At 49.8% G+C, this 22,773-nt stretch overlaps 14 protein-coding genes across 14 annotated transcripts; 5 read left to right on the top strand and 9 right to left on the bottom strand.

The window, feature by feature from the left end:
* Positions 1-2: 2 nt before the first annotated feature.
* OGAPODRAFT_103664 (uncharacterized protein) lies at positions 3-1,499 on the top strand (the record flags this gene model as incomplete). The annotated part of the gene is made up of 1 exon (XM_018353195.1): positions 3-1,499. The coding sequence occupies one exon, from the start codon at positions 3-5 to the stop codon at positions 1,497-1,499; it is 1,497 nt and encodes a 498-aa protein (XP_018208944.1).
* On the bottom strand, positions 1,493-2,028 carry OGAPODRAFT_96066 (uncharacterized protein; the record flags this gene model as incomplete). Its single annotated transcript, XM_018357868.1, has 1 exon — positions 1,493-2,028. One exon carries the CDS (start codon positions 2,026-2,028, stop codon positions 1,522-1,524), a length of 507 nt encoding a protein of 168 aa, XP_018208943.1. The 3' UTR covers positions 1,493-1,521.
* Positions 2,029-2,134: 106 nt separating this feature from the next.
* Positions 2,135-2,840, bottom strand: OGAPODRAFT_103659 (uncharacterized protein; the record flags this gene model as incomplete). Its single annotated transcript, XM_018353193.1, has 1 exon — positions 2,135-2,840. The coding sequence occupies exon 1, from the start codon at positions 2,834-2,836 to the stop codon at positions 2,135-2,137; it is 702 nt and encodes a 233-aa protein (XP_018208942.1). The 5' UTR covers positions 2,837-2,840.
* A 24-nt stretch (positions 2,841-2,864) lies between these two features.
* Positions 2,865-4,111, bottom strand: OGAPODRAFT_17547 (uncharacterized protein; the record flags this gene model as incomplete). Its single annotated transcript, XM_018355189.1, has 1 exon — positions 2,865-4,111. A coding segment is annotated over one exon (1,247 nt), but the record flags the coding sequence as incomplete, so codon positions are not given.
* A 34-nt stretch (positions 4,112-4,145) lies between these two features.
* Positions 4,146-5,661, bottom strand: OGAPODRAFT_96063 (uncharacterized protein; the record flags this gene model as incomplete). Its single annotated transcript, XM_018357867.1, has 2 exons — positions 4,146-4,510; positions 4,736-5,661. 2 exons carry the CDS (start codon positions 5,659-5,661, stop codon positions 4,219-4,221), a joined length of 1,218 nt encoding a protein of 405 aa, XP_018208940.1. The 3' UTR covers positions 4,146-4,218.
* Positions 5,662-6,303: 642 nt separating this feature from the next.
* On the top strand, positions 6,304-7,039 carry OGAPODRAFT_17545 (uncharacterized protein). Its single transcript, XM_018355188.1, has 2 exons — positions 6,304-6,323; positions 6,344-7,039. Exon 2 carries the CDS (start codon positions 6,494-6,496, stop codon positions 7,028-7,030), a length of 537 nt encoding a protein of 178 aa, XP_018208939.1. The 5' UTR covers positions 6,304-6,323; positions 6,344-6,493; the 3' UTR covers positions 7,031-7,039.
* An 18-nt stretch (positions 7,040-7,057) lies between these two features.
* OGAPODRAFT_103653 (uncharacterized protein) lies at positions 7,058-9,424 on the bottom strand (the record flags this gene model as incomplete). The annotated part of the gene is made up of 2 exons (XM_018353192.1): positions 7,058-8,992; positions 9,101-9,424. The coding sequence occupies 2 exons, from the start codon at positions 9,422-9,424 to the stop codon at positions 7,058-7,060; spliced, it is 2,259 nt and encodes a 752-aa protein (XP_018208938.1).
* A 274-nt stretch (positions 9,425-9,698) lies between these two features.
* Positions 9,699-10,889, top strand: OGAPODRAFT_91448 (uncharacterized protein; the record flags this gene model as incomplete). The annotated part of the gene is made up of 1 exon (XM_018357000.1): positions 9,699-10,889. One exon carries the CDS (start codon positions 9,699-9,701, stop codon positions 10,770-10,772), a length of 1,074 nt encoding a protein of 357 aa, XP_018208937.1. The 3' UTR covers positions 10,773-10,889.
* A 125-nt stretch (positions 10,890-11,014) lies between these two features.
* OGAPODRAFT_103645 (uncharacterized protein) lies at positions 11,015-12,549 on the bottom strand (the record flags this gene model as incomplete). Its single annotated transcript, XM_018353191.1, has 2 exons — positions 11,873-12,549; positions 11,015-11,824 (listed from the first exon to the last, which is right to left on the bottom strand). The coding sequence occupies exons 1-2, from the start codon at positions 12,539-12,541 to the stop codon at positions 11,015-11,017; spliced, it is 1,479 nt and encodes a 492-aa protein (XP_018208936.1). The 5' UTR covers positions 12,542-12,549.
* A 700-nt stretch (positions 12,550-13,249) lies between these two features.
* On the top strand, positions 13,250-14,032 carry OGAPODRAFT_52398 (uncharacterized protein; the record flags this gene model as incomplete). The annotated part of the gene is made up of 1 exon (XM_018355741.1): positions 13,250-14,032. A coding segment is annotated over one exon (783 nt), but the record flags the coding sequence as incomplete, so codon positions are not given.
* Positions 14,033-14,102: 70 nt separating this feature from the next.
* OGAPODRAFT_96058 (uncharacterized protein) lies at positions 14,103-15,761 on the bottom strand (the record flags this gene model as incomplete). The annotated part of the gene is made up of 2 exons (XM_018357866.1): positions 14,191-15,761; positions 14,103-14,143 (listed from the first exon to the last, which is right to left on the bottom strand). Exons 1-2 carry the CDS (start codon positions 15,656-15,658, stop codon positions 14,103-14,105), a joined length of 1,509 nt encoding a protein of 502 aa, XP_018208934.1. The 5' UTR covers positions 15,659-15,761.
* Positions 15,762-16,219: 458 nt separating this feature from the next.
* On the bottom strand, positions 16,220-22,690 carry OGAPODRAFT_96054 (uncharacterized protein). The gene has a single exon (XM_018357865.1). It carries the CDS (start codon positions 19,131-19,133, stop codon positions 17,082-17,084), a length of 2,052 nt encoding a protein of 683 aa, XP_018208931.1. The 5' UTR covers positions 19,134-22,690; the 3' UTR covers positions 16,220-17,081.
* On the top strand, positions 16,609-17,024 carry OGAPODRAFT_10591 (uncharacterized protein; the record flags this gene model as incomplete). Its single annotated transcript, XM_018353226.1, has 2 exons — positions 16,609-16,968; positions 17,010-17,024. The coding sequence occupies 2 exons, from the start codon at positions 16,609-16,611 to the stop codon at positions 17,022-17,024; spliced, it is 375 nt and encodes a 124-aa protein (XP_018208933.1).
* On the bottom strand, positions 19,255-20,913 carry OGAPODRAFT_51850 (uncharacterized protein; the record flags this gene model as incomplete). The annotated part of the gene is made up of 1 exon (XM_018355717.1): positions 19,255-20,913. The coding sequence occupies one exon, from the start codon at positions 20,911-20,913 to the stop codon at positions 19,255-19,257; it is 1,659 nt and encodes a 552-aa protein (XP_018208932.1).
* Positions 22,691-22,773: the final 83 nt, after the last annotated feature.

The following is a 22,773-nucleotide window of genomic DNA, read 5'->3' as shown; positions in this document are numbered from 1 at the left end:
AAATGAGCTCTTCCGTTCCACAAATTCAGCTCAACAAGGTTGAGACACAAATTGTCAATCTTCTGAATGAGTACACGCGGTACTTCAACGAGCACAAGACGTCCTCCACGCAGCAGCCTCTTGAGCTTCGAATCACCGGGGGGTGGGTCAGAGACAAGCTTCTGGGCCGCGAGTCGCACGATATCGACATTGGCATCGACCATTTGTCCGGCGTCGAGTTTGTGACGCAGTTACAGGAATATATCCGGGCGCAAAACGGCGGCCAGTCGGTCAACAGCGGCATTTACAAGATAGAAAAGAATCCAGAGAAGTCCAAGCATCTGGAGACCTGCACCACAAAGCTGTTTGGGTTCTCGATAGATTTCGTCAACTTGCGGTCTGAAAAGTATGCTGAGGACTCCAGGATCCCGGAAATCGAGGTCGGAACGGCCGAGGAGGACGCTTATCGTCGCGACGCGACTCTGAACTCACTGTTCTACAACCTGACCACGGGCCAGGTCGAGGACTTCACGGGCCGCGGGCTGCAAGACCTGCACGATGGGATTTTGCGCACGCCGCTGGACCCGCGCAAGACGTTTTTGGATGATCCGCTCAGGTGCTTGAGACTAATCAGGTTTGCATCCACTTACAACTTCCGCATCGACGAGATGGCGCTGGCTGCCATGCGCGAGGACGAGATCAAAAAGAAACTGAGAGAGAAAATCAGTAGAGAACGTATCAACGTGGAGTTCAAGAAGATCATCATGGGCAAGAACCCGGTTTACGGTCTGCGGTTGATCGAGGACGTGGGCTTCTACCAGCTGTTTGAGTGCGAACATCCTGGCTACGAGGCTGGAAATGAGGCTATGCGGACGGCCTTGAAGGAACTGGTGCAGAACTATGGCCATGTCGAGCAGGAACTCGGTAATAACGAGACTCTAAGCCGCTTACTGGATGCAGTCTACTCCTCCGATATCAGCAAACAGTCATTGTTCTTGAACCTGATCCTTTATCCGTGGAGGGACAAGAAAATAGTGATGGGCAAGCACAGTGTTCCAGTACCGAGCCAGGTGGTCCAGGACGCTCTGAGAATGCAGCTCAAGATCAGAGACCTGGTTGGGCTGTGCTGCTCCACGCTCGAACAATACGGCTCTACATACCTCCAGTGGAACAACATCGCACGGTCGGAGCTTGCAACGACGCTGCTTATTCCCTACAAAGAGGAATGGCGTCTCATGCTGCTCACCAACATAATCGTCTCAATTTTCAAAAATCCTCAGAATATACACAAACACATCGATAACGGCGTCAGGTTCGTCAACTACGTGGAGTCGCAGAATCTTCAAGACGTCCATAACACCAAACTCCTGTTCAACGGCAAGGAAGTGGCGACTGCTCTGAATAGAAAACCTGGCCCATGGCTCTCGGAGGTGAACGCCAAACTACTGACATGGCAGCTTGACCATCCGTCTGGCACAAAACAGGACATGGAAGCGTACCTACATAGCATATCGGGATGATGAGACTTTATTAGCAAATTACTTAGATCTTCTCCTCCTTGACACCGTGCTTCCAGATAGCAACAAACGGAGTGACACCGTCCTCTCTGTAGTTGAGCAGAACAATCATTCCGTCTGGGTCCATGGACTCACCGGTGAAAAACTCCCAGTCGTTGAAAGAACCAACAACCTTCTTGACGTAGGAAGTGGCACCCTTCTCAAAGGCCTCAACCTGGTCTGGAGCAGTCTCAGAAAGGTGGGCCTTGATCTTCTTCATGTAGCCCTTGATGTAGGTCAAGAACGACTTCTTGTCGAACTGGGTCTGCTGCAGTCTGAAAGAGTACACAACGTTGTTAACGGTCTCAACACCGTCGTCCAACTCCTCAGCGCCGTCCTCAGCAGATGGGTTAGCACCAATATCGATGTCGGCACCAGCCTTGACTTGCACCATCTGGCAGTCGGCCTCGTAGATAGCTCCATCAACCTCCTTGATGTCGTAAGCGTCCGAGAGTAGCTCGTCACCGGAAATCACGTCTTTGTAGATAATCATGTTAAGGAAGCAGGGATAATTACAATGGTGGAATGAAAAAAAAAATTTTCATCACCGCATGGAGGAAAGCTGGCTTACGTAAAAAGCAGATATCCAGAAATGCCTGCTATTCAACTGCAACGCACTCCCCTGTCATCTCCGGATCAACAATCAATAGTAACACCTTTTCGGCCACATCGTCACAGGAGAGACGCGACAATTTGACTGCGCCCGTGGTGACTTTTTTGCCAATGTCTGTCTCCGGCATCAGTCCCGGCATGATCGTGTTCACTCGTACTTTCTTGGACTTCATCTCAAAGGCCAGCGTCTGGGTCAGTTTGTTGAGACCGCTTTTGGAGACGCTATATGCTGTTGTTCCTCGCGCGCAGTCTCGTGCCAGCACTGAGGAGATATTCACTATGTTTGGGTTCTGCAGACGCAACATGTTCCTGACGAATAGTTTGCTCAGGATCAGCGGAGACGTGAGATTGACATTGATGATGTCCTGAATTTCCTGGCTGGGCGTCGACATGAGTAGGCTGGACTGCGAAATGCCCGCACAATTGACCAGGATGTTGGCTGTTTTGAGGCGCTCGTGGCTTTTCACCATCGACTCGAGGCCGCTTGGGTTTCTCAGATCGTATGCTACGTAATCGTGATTTTTGGCATGTGGATAAGTCTCGTTGAGTTCTTGGGCTCTACGTTGGAGAATCTCGAGATTCCGCGATAGCAGCGTTAGCTGGCACCCGTGAGAGCCCAATTTTCGCGCAATTGCGTAGCCAAGTCCTTGGGACCCGCCAGTGATAAAAGCGTGTTGGCCAGAGAGCATGGAGAAAAAAAAACGTTAATTTTTTAGATCAAGATATATTTTTTATCAGCATGCAGCTATTTTCCATGCTGACGTCTGCTCTCACGTAGTTGAACAATTTTGCCGAGAATCCATGCTGTTGCATAGCGTGTGCACGGCTCTCGTCGATCGCTCGTCTGGCCTGGCGCCCGATCTCTGTTCTGTCCCTCAAATTAAGCCCCGTGAAGTGGTCTGCCCCGTCGTTCTCGCTCATTCCGGGCCGGACTCCACTCGTGGCCCAGCATGCCATTTTGCACAAATAGAGAAACTCCTGCTGTCCAACACCAAATTTCTCCTTGAGGTAAATGCGCGACTCTTCGAGCAACCAGTTATATTTACAAGCGTGGCGACAGCACATAGCCACCAAAAAGCCAGAGAACTGGAAATTGGGATCTTTCCGCGCGTTCAGCAGACACCGCAAGGTGAGGTCTGTTGCTGTTCCACATAAATGCTTGGAAAACCCAACAACCTTGCCCGGAAACTCTAGGGTACTGACTGCCGCCGCCAAGTCCAAGTCCTTGATGTCAGTTTTGAGCCGGGTGACACCAACTGCACCCCTGGTGTGCTCCTCTCTCATTTTCGTGTCAAACTTCATGCGCGGCGACTGTCTGTCGATCAGCAGCACCTGCTTGTCGCTTGCCACGATCCCTGGATCCGTATCCAGTGCCCGCAGAAGATACCTGGCGAACTCGCCGCGGCCGCAGCCGAACTCCACGTAGATTTTTCCGTCGCCGAGCAGCTTTTCGTACGCCATGTGGCCAATGAGCGAGGCCTGCTGCGTCACGTGCTTGCGGTTACTGACCTCGTTCATCCGCTCTTCGAGCCCGTATTTGTAGTCGATCTGGTTCATTTCAAGATCTGATGGATACAACTGTTTGCAAGCGTCCCTAAACCGGCGCACAAACGCCGCAAACTCGGTGTAATCCAGCGGACTGTTTTCCAGCGCAGGTTCTCCTTGGACGTTAAAGTCCACCACCAGCCAGGGAAATTTGCTCACATTGGACTCAAAATCTAGCTTCTTCTTCAAAGTGTTGCAGGTTTTCAGATGACGGCTCAGCTTGTCAGACCAGACCGTGTGGGACGGGTCTAAAGGACACGGGACTCTGGTGACGGTTTTCCCGTTTTTGGTCTTGGAAAACAGCTTGCCCTGCGGCAGGTGGTTATAGCAATACTGCGTGTCGCTGCGAAGCTGCACTCCGCACGGCCGGCCCTTGTTGGGCAGAAAATAGGGACATCGCCGGATCGACTCAGACATGGAAAAGTTTTAAGGCTGTGAAAAAGGTTTACGCAACGGAATGTTATTCAGTGAATTCAGTGATCTCATATGTATACATAAGAAGAAGTTAGGGAGCAAAGTGGGTAAGCTATTTCTTGGCCAGGTTGTCCTCGAGCGTACGCACGTGGCTCTCGAGCTTTCTGATGCTTTTCTGGAGAAGTAGGACGTCGGAAACGACAGCGTTGGACGAGGACTTGTACTCGTCGAGCAGATAGTAGTATGCACCGAATCCGGTTATGGACACGCCGGCAAAGAAGCCTAGCAGCACGCCTCTAAGCGAGGTGTTGGATCTCTTGACGGGAGTCGCCACTGTGGACTGGAGTCTTCTCTGGACAATTGGTAGCATGTTGGGGTAGACGGAGATAAATGACACTGGTCTGCTTAGCTTGGGGGCGAATTGGTCTGAATCAAACAGGCGGCAGGACAGAAATGCAAATTTAACGCAACAGCTAGCCGGCGTATCACGCTTGTTGATATGTATCTTCTCCACTTAAAATTATTGGCTGGGAAAAACCCATCTCCGTTCAGAGCCGGGTAAAAATACACAAACCATGAGGGAAAAATTTGGGGAACAGAGATGTATTATTATTTAACACTAACCGAACAAGTCGAATCCCATGTCGTCGTCAGACTCCTCCTCTTCCTCAGCAGCGGCAGCAGTGGCCTCCTCGGCTGGAGCAGAGGAAGCAGCAGCGGCAGGAGCAGCAGCAGCGTAAGCATCTGGGTTGGCAATTCTGTCCTTGATAGCCTCAGATCCCTCGAAGGTGTAATCAGTAGCAACGGAAAGAGCAAGGATGTTCTTGTAGTTGTTGATGATCTGGTGGGACACAGCTGGGATGGTTGGGTAGCCAGCAGCCAGCGAGATTTGGGTGATGGTGGAGATGGCTGAGACAAAGTGGCCAACCAACTCCTCATCGGTGATGTCCAGAATGGACGATGGGAACACCTGGCCATTGTCGTAGACTTGCACAACAGTCAAACCGTACGTGAAAGGCGAGATGTTCAGCATGTTCAAGAGAGTGGCCTCGGAAGGTCCGACCTTCTGGTCTTTGGTCAAGATCTTAACGTCAGTGGTAATCTCAATGGTACCTCTGGCAATCTTGGTTGGAACACCCAAAGCCTGGAAGAAGGAGGTCTTACCTGGCTCCATACCCGTGTTACCGGCAGGAACATACACATCGCCTGGTGCAATGGCACCGGCTCTGGCTGGAGCAGCAACCTTGTTCTCCAAGATGACGTTTCTGATGGTCTTCAGATCAGAGTTGGTGAAGACAAATCCGACGTTACCTCTGACGAAAGGCATCAGCTTTTCGTAGTCTGGGTTCTCGGCAATGAATCCTCTCAGGGCTCTTCTCACCATGGTGTTCTTACCCATAAGAACGACGGCATCTTTTCTGAGAGCCTTTCTAATCTCGTGCATTTGCTGGGAAGAGACGTTGTCAACACCAACAATGAACACAGACTTGTACTCCTCAAGCAGCTGCTTGAGCTTGGAGAAATATTCGACCTTCTTTTCCTTGTTAGCTCCCATTTCGTTTCTGTTACAACGTTAGGCTTTTTAAAGCTAGATGAAGTTATTTCCTGGCTGAATTTTCTGAAAAATTTTAGAAGGGCACCCAGCCCAAAAGTATGTCACGTGACCCAAGGAGGAAATTGTTTATCCTCTGTGATCCTCTCTAATGGGCCTGCACAAATAATTGTCTCCCCAATTAGAACATAGATTTATCCCGCTATTTTATTACCATATCATGAACCGTTGCCAGCTCGACACGTTGCTCTTGGAGCTTCCGTATGATGATTTGGGACTTGCACTACTACAATTCAAGGAGCAGCTCAAGCTGAACGAGGGGTCTCCGGCGTTTCTCGAGACTGTATTCCCCCGTCTGGCAGAAATACTTGATAAGTTGGTGGTTCCAGGTCTGGAAAGCTACGTGAGTGATTTCAGGAAAGATATCCTAGAAAGCTCCTGCGACGTCATCTGCTGGTTCTACAACACGTTTTACTCACATAGTCGCAGCGGAGGCACCGAGCTGATCAGCCCTGATCTTACTATGGGACTGCTTTCTTCTTTCTGGACCAGAATCCCAAATTTCCCGCAATCCCAGCCCGACGGACTTGGACTGGTTACCTCCACCATTCAGATAGTCCTCGAGACAGTTCCCCGTACTACCTATGACGACATCTTCAGCTGGCTCCAGGACGAAGAGCCACCAAAACACTCTGATGCCGCTGTGGACGAGTTTTTTTTTACCTGTGTGCGATCATTCACGGCAAGAGTAGTTCTCGATGAGCTCGAAACGTTAACACAACGCGGTCGATGTTTTTCTTGGACGCCAAAAGAGCTTTTGAATTCTGTTCTCGAAATGTACGAGCGATGGAGACCAGCGGACAGCACAGAAAGAGGAGAGTACCTTCTCGATCGCGAACTGAGCATCCTCAAGAAATCTGCCAGCTCAGGGCCAGCTACCGTCATCCGTGACTCGCAATGCTCACCAGTCACGGATCCAAACTGCTACAAGTACTTTCTTCAACAGGAAAGAGCGAAATATGAGCAGCAAAAAAATCCGGACTGGGTGCAGATCTTTGAGAGTTGCCGAGACGCTGACTCTGCAAAGTCCAGTACTTGTTCTAGCACTTTAAGCCCTGTTGTGTTCGATGCGTCTGACTTCCAACGTTTCAAAGAACCTAAATCAAGATGCAACATTTTCCGCAAATTGTTTAGAGCCACAAAGCCCCTATTCGTTTCCCGGAAGATTGACCCAAACCCTCCAACATCAGGTCAGCTTTCTACATTCTCTACTATGAGATACAGGTTTCTAGACTGGTTTTGGAGCTTTTGGTATCCAGTGGACGAGCACGAGGAGCAAAAGCTCGAGCTCCCATATTCTTTTCCCAGTTAATCCGCATTTATAACTCCGCTAAGCTATTTAGGCAAGTAGTTCTCCAACTATATCGCTCATGGAGTCGACTCCCCAATGAACTCTTGACAGCTGCTTTGGTCCTTTGATAAAGGTGCTGTCTCTAACCTTATGCTGTAAAAAGTATTGCAACCCTTTGAGTAACGTGGGTTGTTCCTTGCATTTATTGATCCGCTCGACCATTGTCTTGTCGTTATATCGCGTGTCTTCTGCCTTGTGCTTTTTGTTGCCGGCACCAAAGATCTTCTGCTCTGACAGCTTTCCGACACTATCAAAGAAACTAATCATAAATATCTCGACAAATAATTTCGTATCTTCGCTAGCAGTGAGGAAATTGACAGTTCGTAACACGTTTAGCGGCAAAGACCCCTCGCCAACAAGAGTGCCGAACAATCTTCCCAGATTGAGTATTTTCTTCAGTTTTTCATCTTCGTCCGGTGTGTCTTCGAAATCTTCGTTTTCCTCTCCTTCCAACTCTTTAAGGAAATCCCACAAGTTGAACTGGAACGTCTTTCTCATGGCGTGGTCCCCACAAAGCTTTTTGGCAACAAAAGCGTAATATGGATTGAAAACAGTCTCAATGGAAGCACAATGCATCAAAATTCGAGGAATTTCGCGTTGTTGGGTCTTCTTTAGCCGCAGTTTCTCCAACTTGACGTATGCATCCATGTAATCGCTAGCGGACATGATGGATATGAAAATCGCACGTCTGATGTCCGTGTTCATTCTATGTAGTTTAGCAAGTTCCAGCCAGTTCGGCTCAGACTTGTCTAGCGCATCGATCACAGACTTTGTAGACTCTTCGGTTTTTTTCTCTTCTCCTTTCCAAGCAGACCCAACAAGCCACCATTTCCCCTTTTCGTTGATGTTTTCTATATCATTCAGGGTCACTTTGATAGGATCGGCACTCCTAATTCTTCCCAGCTGTTTTTTCAGTCTAGTTACTAGCTCCGAGGTGGCCTCGTTCTCAAGATGCTTCAGCTTGTTGTTCTTCAAGTTGGAAACAGTTTCAACCAGAAACTTGGATCTGGTGCTCATATCAGAGCCCACGTTCTTGTTTAAAGTAAGAACAATTTCCTTAAGCGAGGTAGGATCATCCGAGCGGAGTTTTGAACCGCAGGATCTGATCACCTTTAGCAAGAGCTCCGTCCTGAATTCTGTGGGGGTATCTATCAGCTTCTGTCCAATCACGTCATACATTAATCTGGAAGAAAGCAGATTCAGTTCGTAGCAAAAGGAAATCAGCCCAATCAGGTTCGAAGCCTCCTTATTGGAACTTTCTGTCTTCACATACTCGCAAAGCTTTTCAACCAGCGTCTGGATCGCATACGCGCCAAAGTCGACTCCCTGCAAACGGTAGAGCGCAACAATAACTGTGGCATAGAGAACGAGAAAGCTGTCAAGCATTGGTGTCGAAATCAGCACCGATTGGAAGACCACCTTGATTATGGCTTCGTTGACGATTTTGCGGGCATTTTCAGTATACAATGCATTGAGGTCATTCACGACTGTCAAAAGGTTCGCCTCAGACAGTTTGTTGAACGGACCCTTGACAAAACGAATGATGTTTTGCATCTCTTCACTATCGTCATTTTCAAGCATCTTACGACGTAAAGCCGGAGGAACATACTTTCCTGCAGGAACTGGAGCAACGTACGGATTTTCACGCACAGAAGGGCCAACATCTGAGTCTGAATCGCTTTCAGAAGTCTCCAATTCACCCATTTGTTTCAACAGCTCTCTGTCCTCTTCGTCCAGAGAGTCCGTGGTGGAAGCTTCTTCCTCTTCCTCTTCCTCTTCCTCAGACCCTAAACCATCGAGTTCGAGACCATCTAAGAGCCCTCCGATGGTATCGTGCTCGTTAGCTTTTTTGAGTTTGCTATTTTTCTTGATGCCAAGCTTCTTCGCGTAGTATTCGAGATCGTCGTCCGTTTTATCAAATACCTTGGGAAACGTCGTTTCATCTCCAGATACCTCTGACTCCGTGTGCGATTCATCCTCTAACTGGTCTAACTCTTCCTCGCTCGAACTGTCCTCCTCCAGTTCATCCACCTCGTCTTGCAGGTCGTCCTCCTTGACGATTTTCAAGTTGCTGCCCTTTTTAGCTCCTTTCAACTTCATCAGCTGGGCCATCACATCTTTCTGGTCGTCATCAAGCGATTCGTCACTATCGTTATCTGACTCCTCCTCCTCAATTACTTCTTCATCGTTAAACCCTGTGAACTCTTCATACTCTACCCCTTCACTTTCGTTCAAGTCGCTATCGTCAACTTCCTGCTCTTTTTCCTCCACAATTTTGACCGTACTATTTCTCTTCTGCTGCTTTCCTTCCTTCTTAATATCCCAAGCACCCTTAACTTTCTTCAATGTGCCCATAACCGCCCTTTCCTCTTTGTGCCCCCCTCGCTTTCTCTTCTTCTGTTCTTTCTGCTCCTTCCGTCTCTCTTTACGGCTGATCTTGCGCTTTTGCCGTTTAAAGCGCTCATCATCATCATATCGGCCACTTTCGCGAATCTGATCAATCAAAGCCGCAGGGATATTCACCCCGTGCCGGTCTCTTTTACCCATCTTGATCAAAGATTTTTCAAATATTTTTTTTATAGGCTGTGCTGTTTAGTGGCAAACACTTCTAACAATACTTCTCCTTAACATGTTCAAAAAAATCGATCCCAAGCTCATCACGGACGCGGTCTTTTTCGTCGGTGCCTCCCTTTCCATATTCTATCTTCTCACGCATATTCTAGGAGAGGAAGGGCCGGCACGGACGTCAAAAGAAACTAAGAAGAAGGCCAAGCTGTCCCTTGAAAAGCTGAAGCGTGCCAATCCGGGCCTCAATCTTGAGCTTTCCGAGTACGAGAAAGTGATTCTCAACAGCGTTATTCCTCCAGACGAAATTGGTGTTTCTTTTGAAGACATTGGAGGCCTCGATAATATCATCAGCGATCTACAAGAGTCTGTGATTCTTCCATTAACGTGTCCCGATCTGTTTACTCAATACGCCTCTCTGTTGCAAGCCCCTAAGGGTGTGCTTCTGTACGGGCCGCCAGGATGCGGAAAAACGATGCTGGCCAAGGCTTTGGCGTCCAAATCAAGAGCAAACTTCATATCCATCCGGATGTCTACAATCATGGATAAATGGTACGGTGAGTCCAATAAGCTGGTAGACGCGCTGTTTTCGCTTGCAAACAAGTTGCAGCCATGTATCATATTTATTGATGAGATCGACTCGTTTTTGCGCGAGAGAAACTCGATGGACCACGAGATCACAGCAACATTGAAAGCCGAGTTCATGACGCTTTGGGACGGGCTGACGTCGTCGGGAAGAATCCTCATTTTGGGAGCAACCAACCGACCTGACGATATCGACTCGGCATTCATGAGACGGATGCCCAAACGATTCCCTATAAATATGCCGAACGCAGAGCAACGGCACAAAATCTTGGAGAAACTACTAGACAATGTGGACTACGATTTCGAGCTCGACAAGCTCGTGCAAATTACAGATGGCATGAGCGGCTCCGATCTCAAAGAGCTGTGTCGCAATGCGGCAATCAACTCTACCAGGGAGTTCATTAGAAACAACGTGAGAGACGGCAAACCAATCAATCCGAAAGAACAGATAGTGATGCGGCCGCTACGTGTGCACGATTTCATTGAAAGCGTGACGCCGAGCGACTCGCTTATCAAGAAACTTGACAAGCTGAAGATCGACCCTGTCGACTGAAGTCTACGCAGATGTGCCAACGAACCAGCCACGAAACCATAGATGCGATTCCATGTACGCTTGCCATTGCAAGAGAATTCTCCTTGGACGTTGATCTAGACATCGCTTTGAATCAATATACCACATGAACGGTATACGGATCTTCGAAGATGTCATTATGTTTTTTTTAATAAAGAAAATTTTCTGTACATATATTGCCTGGCACAGCTGGTCGCACTGCACAGCCGTGTGTTTTTTATATATCAACGTCTTAAGTTATGTGCTCTTCTTTTCTTATTGTACGCCTTGCTCTGCACATGCACGTAGACCACATGCGTGCCACCAATGACTAATGTGATGAATAGAAGCAGCAGATTTAGCGGAATGGGGTTCATCCTGAACACCGTGTGCGTGAGTCTGTCTAATGGAGACTGCAGGAAGTTGAATATACCAGAGATGGTCATGACTGAACCGTACACCGTTCCAAAAGTCTCGAAACCAAACACTTTGGCGCAGTAGTCCGATATGGAGGTGTAGAAGAATGGCCTGTAGCACACAAAGATGAGAACATTGATAACTCCGGCCACAAAAGAGTTTTTGATGCAATTGAGCACACCGATCAAAATGGACACTGCAAGCAGAATAAACATCACGAGCGAGGTCGAGCAGCCGTCCAAGATGCGTCCAATAACAGGGATTGAGAGCACGCCGCCGAGAGGCAGCGCAATGTCAAAGACTTTGTTCAGCTTGGCAGACTTTTCGTATGAGCCAAGCAAATATGTGTACTGCGAATTAACGGTTGCAACAAAATAATTCAGTCTGAGCATCTGGATGGTTGCAAAAAGACAAATTAGCAGGAACCAGTATGTTCTGAACTGGTAGGAGGAAGGGTAACCGTGCAGGATTCCGAAGACAGAGTTGGGCGTTGGGGTTGTGACTTCTTCAAGCTCCTCCTCCACATAGGCCGATCTGTATGCCTCTCCTAGCGAGGACCGTCTTTTGGCTGCTCCTTGAACTGCCAGAAGATGCGTGTTCTCGTTCACCTCGTGCAGTGAGTCCTCGCGCTCCAGAGCCTCTGCCAGCCGTTGCTGTTCCTCGGTAGGGTTTGGAATAAGGTCAACTGGCGGTGTCAGATAAGACTCGTTTGGCATGATGAAGATCTCCGCCAGAACGATAAAGAGCGGGATCACGAGGTACATTTTGTAGAAAGTTTCGATTTTCAGGGCCTCTGGCCATCTCGTGTACGCAAATTTGTACACCAAAAACACAGCAGAGGAGGTGTCAAAGGCTCCGGTCAAAAGTGCAAGAATTAATCCAGATTTTTCAGGAAATGCGTTAGATAGCTGGAAGCTCGAGATAAAGGAAAATGGGCCGCCCAGCGCCATTGCCGCGTATCCCACCAGGTAAGGGTCAAACCAGGTGATGGATTTGGAGTAGATGAACACTAAAGAGGCAAAAAGCATGGATGTTGCGCCTATCAGTCCGCACACTCTAGGGCCGTATATATCCAGCGTTCTGCCAATCAAAAGCGCACTGACGTTGGTCAGAACCGCGCCGGTAGTGAACATCATGTTCAGCTTGAGATCCTGTTCTGTGCAATTCGGTATGAAGCCCTCGGCTAGGTAATCCTGGGAACTTAGGTTGCATACGTCCTCGTAGACTTTCTGGTCGACGAGAACCGGCTTGAGAGCGGCAAAACCGAAGATTGGGCCCGCTCCAAAGAGACACCATATCACAGCGCATGCCACCTGGGCGATTCTCTTTTTGGTGGGTGTTTCAAAAAAATACATGGCTCAATCTTTCAGGTGCTCAGGCGGGCCTAAATGCATATATATTTTCTCTGTGCTGCAAAAAAAAAAAGCTGCAGATATGAAGGCCGAAAACGGTGAAAAATCGAAAGATTAGATAGAGAGACTTGCACCGGGCTGAAAGACGGTATTTTTGAGAAGACGTTTTGGCTTGATGTGCTTCTTGGAAAGCTATGCTTGGCTGTCTATACACAGCAGCTTTGCCCCCGGAAGTCCATCAACTGTTGCCTGCGCCAAGCGGCACACGACTGGCTGCATGCGGAGGTGAATACAGATGATCCCGGCTCCCTCGAATCAGGCAGGATATCTTTCTATTTCCAGCTGGGGCCGCTGTGGCAGCTGCCAGAATGACGGAGGATTCCGCGCTACCTGGTCCTAATTGGCGCACTCTTCCGACCGGCACTCCGAGTACTCTGCTGTGCCACATTGCTGTGCCACAAATATTTTTTCTGGACCCCAGACATTATTTATTTATATATGAACGAGTACAGTACGTGTGGTTCTGCCTTCTACTAACAAACAGCCATTTCCGTCTCGCCTGACGTGGTCACGTCGCTGCAGTACGCATCTGAATGGCTTGTTGCGTCATCGCTCGACGGAAAACTGTCTCTGATCGACGCGTCGCACAAGGTCGAGCAGATCGCCCTCGACGCGCCTATCCTCGATACCACGGTCTTGGACTCCGGAATCTACTCCGCCCTAGCAAACGGCACAGTCCAGAAGCTGGATATGCGCTCACGAAAAGTTTCCAACACCCCTATCGCGCATAATCTTCCCGTGCAGTGCGTAGAAAGCCATGCCAAAAGAAACCTAATTATCTCCGGTTCCTGGGACAAAACAGTGCAGCTGGCCGACCCGCGCGTTCTCGAACAACCGTCGGTGATGGACTTGCCTGGAAAAGTATATGCAATGGATGTGCACCAGCAAACAGATCGTTTTATAGTGGGCATGTCCAACAGACAGATCCATGTGTATGACTTCCGAAAACTGGACCGGCCCGTGAGCAGCATGGAAAATGGGTTCCGTTTCCAAACTACCAAAGTCAGATTCTTGCCCAACGGTCGCGGGTTTCTGCAAAGCTCGATAGAGGGCAAGGTTTCGCTGGATCTTTTCGAGGACGCAGAAAATAACTATGCATTCAAATGCCACCGTCAAAAGCTCGTGATTGAGAACGAAAGCGTTGATCTGGTGAACCCTGTCAATTGTATCGAATTTTTCGACACGGAGTCGCGCTTCTTCACGGCAGGATCCGATAGATCGATCTGTCTGTGGGACTACAAGACCAAAAAGAGAGTCAAGCAGTATGCCAACTTCGAAATGAGTATAGTCGCTTTGGCGTACAACCAGGATACCCACCAGCTCGCCATAGCCATGAGCGACGACTCGTACAAGAACATGACCGGACTAGACGACCAAACAAACAACAAGCCCGCCATACCGTCGAAGATTACAACACGAAACATGCATTCATAATTCATAAAAGTACATCATTTATCCGTCCACAGAATCGATCGATTTCACCGGATGCAAGCTGTTCGACGACTCAATGCTTTTGTTGCGCCTGTGCCCCACCGTATCCTCCATCTGGTCGTCTTCATCCCAAATATCCCGAATACAGTACCTTATCCAACGCCGTCTTCTCACCTCTCCTCTGATTTTTTTTTCGTTGGTAGTCAGTCCTGCCTGGTACGAGAACTTGGTCACAAGATCGTAGCACCATTTCTCGTCCTCGTCAATGTCCATGGTCTCATTCAAGAAGTTTTCTTTGATCCACCCTTCGGGAGTCAGATCTAGCAGCCAGCCATCGACACTCCTCGTGTTGACCGCCGTCTCCACATCCACAAACCTCCATCCCTCGGGCGGCTTGACCTGGCTCAAGTGCAGCGTGCCCACAAGCGGCAAATTGTTGAGCCGAGTATGCGAGTTTGCCGGATACGGGTCGGACGAAAAACAAATGAGTTGCCAGTTGTGCGTCTCCGGATTCAGATGCTGGAGCTCAAAAATCTCCGTCTCCTTGACCTCTTTCTGCTCGCGCAGGTTCAGCTCCTTGTTGAGCCACAGCTCCAGACGGTTCGACATCGTCAGAAGCCGTAAGCGGGTATCCTCCGAGTAGAGCATATCCAGCAAACTGGACCGATAGTTGGGGTGCATGGCAATGGTGGCAGCCCACAGACCTACTGACAGCGTCACCTTGATGAAGGGCAGCATTGTGGACAGAAACTGTGCACCAAATAAGGTCAGTAGAATACCACTGGTCAACAGAGCGACGAAAATAAAAATGGTGATGTTCTCGTCCTTGAAATAAAGATATTTGACTATCAGCGACGTCACAAAGTCATAGCTCATAACGTAAAGTAGCATGTGGTTTTGCAGGTCTGTGAAGTTCAAAACAAACTCGCGACTCAGCTCAGGAACCGGCCGCGGCACGTCGACGTGCGAAACAGACGGTCCATCTGCCGGAACCGGGTTCCTGTTCTGGAGAATGGTGTGCTTGTCGGGCGGATGTCTTTTCATGTAGGCGGGAACAATGATCCCGAAACAGGTGTAGAAAAACGGCAGGCTCAAGAGCAAAATCGGCTTCAGGATCAGCAGTGTGGCGACATTTAGAAACGTTAGTGTGTAAAGAGGCTTGGACCAGCTGAAAATAATAATCACCTGGTCAATCAGCACAAACGGAACAGACAGCCGAGACAAGAGCTGAATCGCGTTCTTGCTCATGACATTCAGACTCAACTGTGGACGCGACTTCTGCATCTCTATTCTCTCTAAGATCGATTGTAGCTCCTCGCCGTCCTGAGTAGTCGTGGTAGGCAGGGCCATAGACAAGAATCGCTCGAACACTTTATCCGTCAACGTGGTCGAATGGTCTTTGGACGAGGCAAACATGTCGTCAAAGAACGAGCTGGATGCCCGCTTGGTCGGCGGGGTCTTCTGCGGATCCGAAAACGACGACCAAATCATGCTGCTGGCCGCCATCTTGGAGTCCTGAGGACTGTGTTTTGAGGCCACCGAGGCAGCGTCCGCGTCGCCGCCTGTGCTTGCCGTGGCCTGCGATAACGTGTCCCACGACGACCACAGGTTATTTACCATAGACTCCATGGGAAGAGTTGACAAATTATTTTCTGTAAACTTGCTGCAGACGCAATCACATGGCAGGGGTCGAACCTCGTGTTTCGGTTATGTCATCTCTTAGTCAGCAAGGACACGAGGTCGTGTTGCAGGTCTGTCTGTGCGCTCTTGAGGCTCACGAGCCGCAACTTGAAGTCGAACTGCAGCTCAGCGTGGCCCTCAAGCAGGAGTTTTGTCTCATGGCGCTCGATGCCGAGATAATCGAGCATGACGTCCTCGTTGGAGCCAAGGATCGGTTTGTTCAGCTTGAGGTTCTTCGTCTTCTTGTTGGCCACGAAGTAGCGATAATCGGCCACCAGGTCAGTTTTGTTGCAGACAACGATCATAGGCAGCTTCCTGTGTTTGTTGTTGAAGAGAATTATTTCGTGGAGCTTTGTTCTTGCCTCCTCTATAGTGAGTGTATCTGAGATGTCTATTAGGAAAATTATAAGACTTATTTGTGGATTGGCGATGATTTCGGTCCAGAGATGCTGAAATTTGTGCTGTCCGCTGGGATCGTGGATTTTGAGCAGGAGCTTGCTAGGAAGGGCGGGTTGTTTGGTGTTTGCGTCCAGCAAGGGCGTTGTTTCGGTGGATATTTGGGCTGACGTGGGCGGCGTGGTGACCAAAGCATGCATACGAAGTGTGGTGGTGGTTTTTCGAAGCGTGGGCAGCATGTCTGTTTTGAAGGTGTTGTTTTTGAGGACGCCGACGAGACTGCTTTTACCGGCGTTCCTCAGACCCAATAGAGCCACATCGAGCTGGTAGTACTGGCGTTAGTGGCTGTCCAATCGCAGGCGCTTACCTCTCGAGGCTGGACCCAGTTGGATATCCAGTCGCAACAAATCACCATAATGTCAGGGAAATATTATTTGGCAATAAATGCGGTGCGTTTGTGTATTTTTAATCTTATCTGAAAAATTTCCAAACTTGATGTTGCCATGTTCAGAACGAGGCCAATAAACGAGAGCGAGCTGGACAAGCGGCGAGAAAAGGACCTCAAAGAGTTCAACTTCCCGAAACTGTTCAACAAGGAAGTTGATCACGCCAAGGTCGACCGGCCAGCTCTCGAGTCGTACATCGAGCACAAGATGAATGAGCTGGTTCCCGACGACGACATAATTGTTGAATTCACAAACAATCTTGTATTTGATGAGAAAATCAGCCCGAAAGATCTTTGTCTGCAGCTGAAACCGATGCTAGACGAAAAGACGATGGACTTTGTCCACGAGCTGTGGAAAAAAATGATCGAGAGCGAGCAGGAGAAGAAAGACGCCTACAGACAACGAGATGAGCGCAGAGTAACACGCGTACGAGACGACAGGAACGAGGAGCCCCAAAGAAGATTCCCTGGTAAAAGCAAGTCCTTCAAACGGTCTAAATACAAAAGGTCCCATATAAATGGCTAAGCAGTCTATTTTCTTCTGAAAAGACTTCTGAAAAAGCCCTTTTTCTCCTTTTCACTGGAGTCAGACGACTTCTGCGGACGCAGCTGAGGCGTTGACACGGTCGGACGCAACGGGTCCAATTTCAACGACGTGCTGCTGTCCTGAGAGTAATATTTAGGGTGGCTGATGTCGAACTTGAGAGATGTCTGTTGACGAGGCCCGCTATTGTCACCAGACGAGTGTATGTGGATAGCAGGGATTTTGCCCTCTTGCGGAGACTTTGGCTGCGGACTGGTGTCGATGTCCAGAAGCATCGACCGTGAGCGGCCGTACATTGGGTCTGGTGCTCCTGTCAGCGTGCGCACCAGCTGTGCACTCTCGCCTCCGCTCTTTGCGCTCTCGGCAAGATTCACGCCGTAATTGTATGCTGCAGCAGATATGACCTTGAGCCAGTCCTTGTACTTGTTTTCGTCGTCTGAGCGTTTCAAAATGTCGGAAAGTTCCTGGTATATTCTCATGCTGGTCAGGTGTTGCAGTCGTTTGAGCTCGCCCGCAGGCGAGTCCGTGTTCGACTCCTCTGTCTCCTTCTGCGAGGCTATTGCTGACTCGTGGTCGCTCAGCTTGTACGATCCCACGTCCTCTAGCTCTGCCACGAAATTCGGATCGTCGTAGTTGTGGTGCAATTCGTCCATGCGCTTGTTGAGCACAGTAAATAGCTTTTCTTCGAATAAATCCATGTTCAGCGACGGAACAATCACCACAGGAACGTGGAAATTCTTCACCAGACGGTCTGTCACCCGTGACGTGACCCACGACCGCGTGGAGGCCGCCTTGGTCGGCTTCGCAGCGACTACCACCAGCGACGGCAGATACAGCGAGTACATGTCTTTCAGCACGTCCTTGGTGCCTCCAACGGCAAGCTCGATCGTAATCTTGAGAATCTTGTTGGGGTTCAAGATCGCCATGATGTACTTCATGATGTTTTCGGTCACCACCTTAGCGTACTCGGGCGAGTTGCGAATATATTCCTCGCTGGCTTCTCTGCTCTGGTTGGAGCTCGAGGAAAGACGCCGGACAAACAGCGAGCGCGAGCTGGGGTTGATGGCCGCCGTCACGACCATGCTGTCGCCATCTTCCAACAGTCGGTTGCAACACCAGTCCAGAGCCACCCATGTATGTTTGCGGCCAGATATGTAGCACATGATATTTCTGTCTGGCAGCAGTGGTCTTCTGGAGCCCAGTTGCCGTGAATATAGCTTGTCAAAATCTTTGTGTTTTTTGGTCAATGTGCATGCATCGTGCGTGATGATGGGGCTTGTAGGGTACTGTCTGGAAGTCATGGCTCCAGCAATGCTGATGTTTCTTATGGGCGAAACAGACCCCATACGCTTCATGAACGGGTTTCCTGGGGACAGGCTGCGCTCAGACGAGTTGGCACGCAGGCTCTGATGTGGCGAGATGTCCCGATGTGGAGATCGGCCCCGTGAAGCCAGATAGCTCGAGCCAGGCGACGGCTCGCTGCCGCTAAACGGACCCCAGCCCCCAGAGCTTAGAAGCTGCTCGCGTCGGCTCCAACGGTCTCTGCCCTGCATCAGTCCCACGTCGTCGCAATCGTCGTCGCCATAAGAATCGTCGTCATCCGCAATCTGAAGATTCACCGTATCAAACGACACTCTGCGTTTATAATTTGCGGTCGTCCGAAAGGGCACAGAACTGTTGTTCTTCGCCAGATGCGGCTTCTTCTCCATATGCAGCACTGTCTTCGGGTCCAAAGGCTTGAACTCGTCTATCACATTGTCAAGATGGACAGTCTTGTACGCAGGCACAGTCTTGGTGTTGTCTGCCTGGCCCTCGTACGTGCCGGAACCCTGGTGTGTTTTCGACTTGCTCAGAGGATACAGGTACGACGTATGGGGCTTTCTATCCTGGTCGCTGGCACTAACCGTGTGCATCAAAGCATTGCCAGTGTAGGGGGTGGGCCCCACTGTAGTCGTGGGAGACAGCGTGGGGCCGCTGGAATCCATTGATACCCCTGCCGAGTGTGCTGAATTGTGCCTGCTGGATTGCAAATTCGACATAATAAAACACAGCGCAAATCCAAGTGCCTTAGCTCGTTGCTGCGTGATTTATTCCTGTACTTATCTTCCTTTATTTTTATTCTACTGTCAAATCATTTTTTGCCACACCTCGCACCTCGGACTAGCCTTGGCTGTTGACGGCCAGCTCCATGATGAGCCGGGTGGCAAGATGTAAGAAGGGATACGCGCTGAATGACGAGATCTCGTCCGAGTCCTGCAGCTCCTGCTCGGCAGGCCCCGATTTGGCAGGGCTCTTGGACTCCCAGCCGTCGAATTTGAAGTCCACGAGATAATTGTTCGGCTCGAGCTGGAAAAGCTGGATCTGCATTTTCATCAAGTCGGCGTCTTGCTCGCTGTCCGACACGGTGTACCTCCAGCGCACTTTGATCGTCCAGAGCTCCTCTTCTGACGGCCGCACCCACTCTGCACCCAGATTTTTCAGGGCTCTGTAGATCTCGCCCATTACGTCTAGCGGATACGATCTGGAACGGATGCCAAAATGCCATCTTGTTTTCGACTTTTTGGTGCTGATAGGCTGGATCGACGCAAGCTCGGGACGCAGCTGCACCATCGACGCTCTGTGGATCTGCGGTAGCGACGACGGCAGGATGGCAATCGTCGAGCTCGGGTTGTAGTTGGTTGCATTATCGGGCTTTGGGTAGTCTATGTTCGTCGGCGTGCGCCATCTCGGGTGGCTCGGGTCGTTCGTAGCCGTGTGTAGCCTGTCCTGTTTGTTGATATCCTCCACGAGCTTCTTGTTGCTCTTCATTAGTTGGTAGCTGTCGAGAATCTCCTCTGTCTCCGGTGTTCTGCCTATCTTGATAGCGTCGATAATCTCCTCGCGCGAGTAGCCCATGGCAATGGCCAATGCGTTCACCACGTCCTCGCTCACGTCGTCGGGACTCACCTTTTTCTCTGTAGCAACGTCTTTCAGCAGATACTCAGGCAGACCCACCTTGAACCACTCGTCCTCCATGATCTCCTTGATGGTGATTCTGTTGAGCGGGTTCACCACGAGCATTTTCGTGAGCAAGTTCTTGGCACCTGGTGAGAGGTCGTGCGGCAGCGTGTACACTCCGTTGCTGATTTTTTTGAAGAGAGCAGGAATTAGCTCGTCGTCAAAAGGCAGACGACCGCACAGCATCACATACAGAATCACTCCACACGACCAAACGTCCACCTCGGGCCCCGCGTAAAGTTTGCCGGAGATGACCTCTGGGGCAGCATAGTTCGGAGACCCGCAGCTGGTCTTGAGAAAATTGCCGTCTGTCATGATGTTGCTAAGACCGAAATCTGCAATTTTCACGTTCAGCTGGTCGTCCAGCAGCAAATTTTCCGGCTTGAGGTCTCTGTGGACGATCTTGTGGCGATGGCAGTAGTCCACGGCGGCGATTATCTGCTGGAAAAACCGCCTGGCCTCGTCCTCCTTCATCCGCCCGTGCTGGATGATGTAATCAAACAGCTCTTTGCCTGCGTACTCAATCACCATGATGATCTCGTCTTTGCTTTTGATCACGTCATACAGCTTGATGATGTGCGGGTGTCTCAACAGCCGCAGATACGAAATCTCCCGCTCAATTCGCCCCTGCATGTCAGATTTCGACAAGGTCTTTCTGTTGATCATTTTAAGAGCCACTCGCTGGCCTGTACCAGTGTGGTATGCCAGCTTCACCTTTCCAAACGAGCCTTCTCCCAGGTTCTTGACGATCTGGTACTTGCCAATCCGATTGGCGGCTCCCGCCGCAGGGTGGTTGTGGTGGTGTTGTTCCGCTTCAGACATGTGTGTCAGTAATTTTTATTGTTGCGACTCCACTATTTCTCTCCCCGAACTGAGTCGTGCACTACTTCATTAAACCTATTTAACGAGTTCTGATGATTCCGGCAGCCATCAACGTCATGATCTTGCGGCTGACGTCTGGGTTTTTCATGTGCTCCTGCAATGCGGCAGGGTTGCTCTGGGCCTGCTGGAGAATCGTCTGCATCACTGGGTCGCTCAGAATCTGGACAACCTCAGGATCTTTCTGGATGCGGGCCATGGTCTCTTCGTAAGTTTCTCCCTCCAACGGAGCAAATCTCTGAGCCATGGCCTTTTGGTAAAGAGAGTCAATCTCGTTGAGATTGGCTGTGGACTTGTTCTTCAGCTCTGCCTCTCTGGCAGCTGTCAGAGTGTCAAGACACTTTCTGTACTCCTTGATGGCCAACTCAGCGTTGGCCTTGCGGATGTAGGCTCTGATAAATCCTGGGTCCAGCTTGATGGCCGTTTCGCAGTCTCTGATGGCGTCTGGGAACGACATAAGCTTGGCCAAAGCAGCAGCTCTGTTCGAGTAGCCTCTCACATCAGACGGGTCTCTCTTGATCATCTCTGTGTATGCTTTCACGGCATTAGGCCAGTCGCCGGCATTGAAATACTCCTTGCCCTCCAATCTGGCTTTTTCAGCAAGATCCTTGTCGATGTACGCCTCGGCCTCTCTTTTCTTGACCTCCTTCTCGGTGCTTCTCAGCTTGTTCAGGACTTCTGGGGTTCTGTGTTCGGTCAGCGACTTCTCGAAGTACTCACAGGCTTTTTTCAGGTCGTCTTTCTTCAGGTACGAGTTTCCGATTCTCGCAAACGACTTGGCAACCAGCTTGTAGTCGGCACGCATGTCTCTTCCCTCGTCCACGGCTTTCAAACAGGTCTGGATAGCGGCATCGTAGTCTCCCTTTTCGTATTCAGCAGCGGCACGGTTGTTCAGGTAGGTAATGTCCTTGTGGGTTTCCCATGCCTTATTATATAGTTCAATTGCTTCGTCAAATTTTCTCTGCTTGTACAACGCGTTGGCCTCTGCCTTGTATTTGTCGGCCTCTGCCTTCGATTCGTCCACTGGCTCCTCCGCCTTTGGCTCTGGCTCGCTCTTTTTAGCTGGCTCTGCTGGTTTTGCAGGCTCTGCGTCCTTCATCTCAACGTCGTTGTCCGAGGACGCTTGGGTAGGCTCTGGAGGAGCTGCACCGAGGTCAATTCCCAATATGGCCGCCAAAACCGTCATCAGTCTCTGGTCGGTGAACATCTCGGTACTCAATCCAGCAGGGTTGGTCTGCAACTTTCTCACCTTTTCCACAAGAGATGGGTCTTTCATTAGCTCAGCGGTCTTTGGATTAGTCTTGAGTTTTTCAATCAGGCCAGGATCAGAGAAAATCTTGCGCATTCCCATGGTTGGGTCGTTCTGGGCCATCTGGGCATCGGAAACTGCCTGAAGACCACTTTTAGCCATGGAATTGTTTGGATCAAGCTCTAGAGCCTTTTCGTAGGACTTCTTGGCGTCGTCCAGTCTCTCAAGCCCGAACTCTGCTGCAGCAACACGGTTGTAGCCTTTGGCCCAGGAAGGGTTGATTTTAACACATTCTTGAGCATCTTTAAGGGCCTCCTCGTATTTCTTCAACGACGCATAGCACGCAGATCTGTTGGAGTAGAGAACATGATTAGGAGTGGACGAGACCTCGATCGCCTTGGTAAAGTACTCAATGGCCTTGTCGTAGTCTTTGGCAGAAAAAGCGGCGTTTCCCTGTGTTTTATATTCTTCGGCAGACATGTTGGTTGAAGCGAGAAAACTGTTCCTACTTATAAATGTTAATTGGTCTTTTCTAGAAAAAATACCGCTCATCC

The sequence above is a fragment of the Ogataea polymorpha genome (assembly GCF_001664045.1).
Source record: "Ogataea polymorpha strain NCYC 495 leu1.1 chromosome Unknown OGAPOscaffold_7, whole genome shotgun sequence".
NCBI classification, from domain to species: domain Eukaryota; kingdom Fungi; phylum Ascomycota; class Pichiomycetes; order Pichiales; family Pichiaceae; genus Ogataea; species Ogataea polymorpha.
The sequence above is the reverse complement of the archived record's forward strand: the minus strand, read 5'-3'. Positions and strand labels throughout refer to the sequence as shown.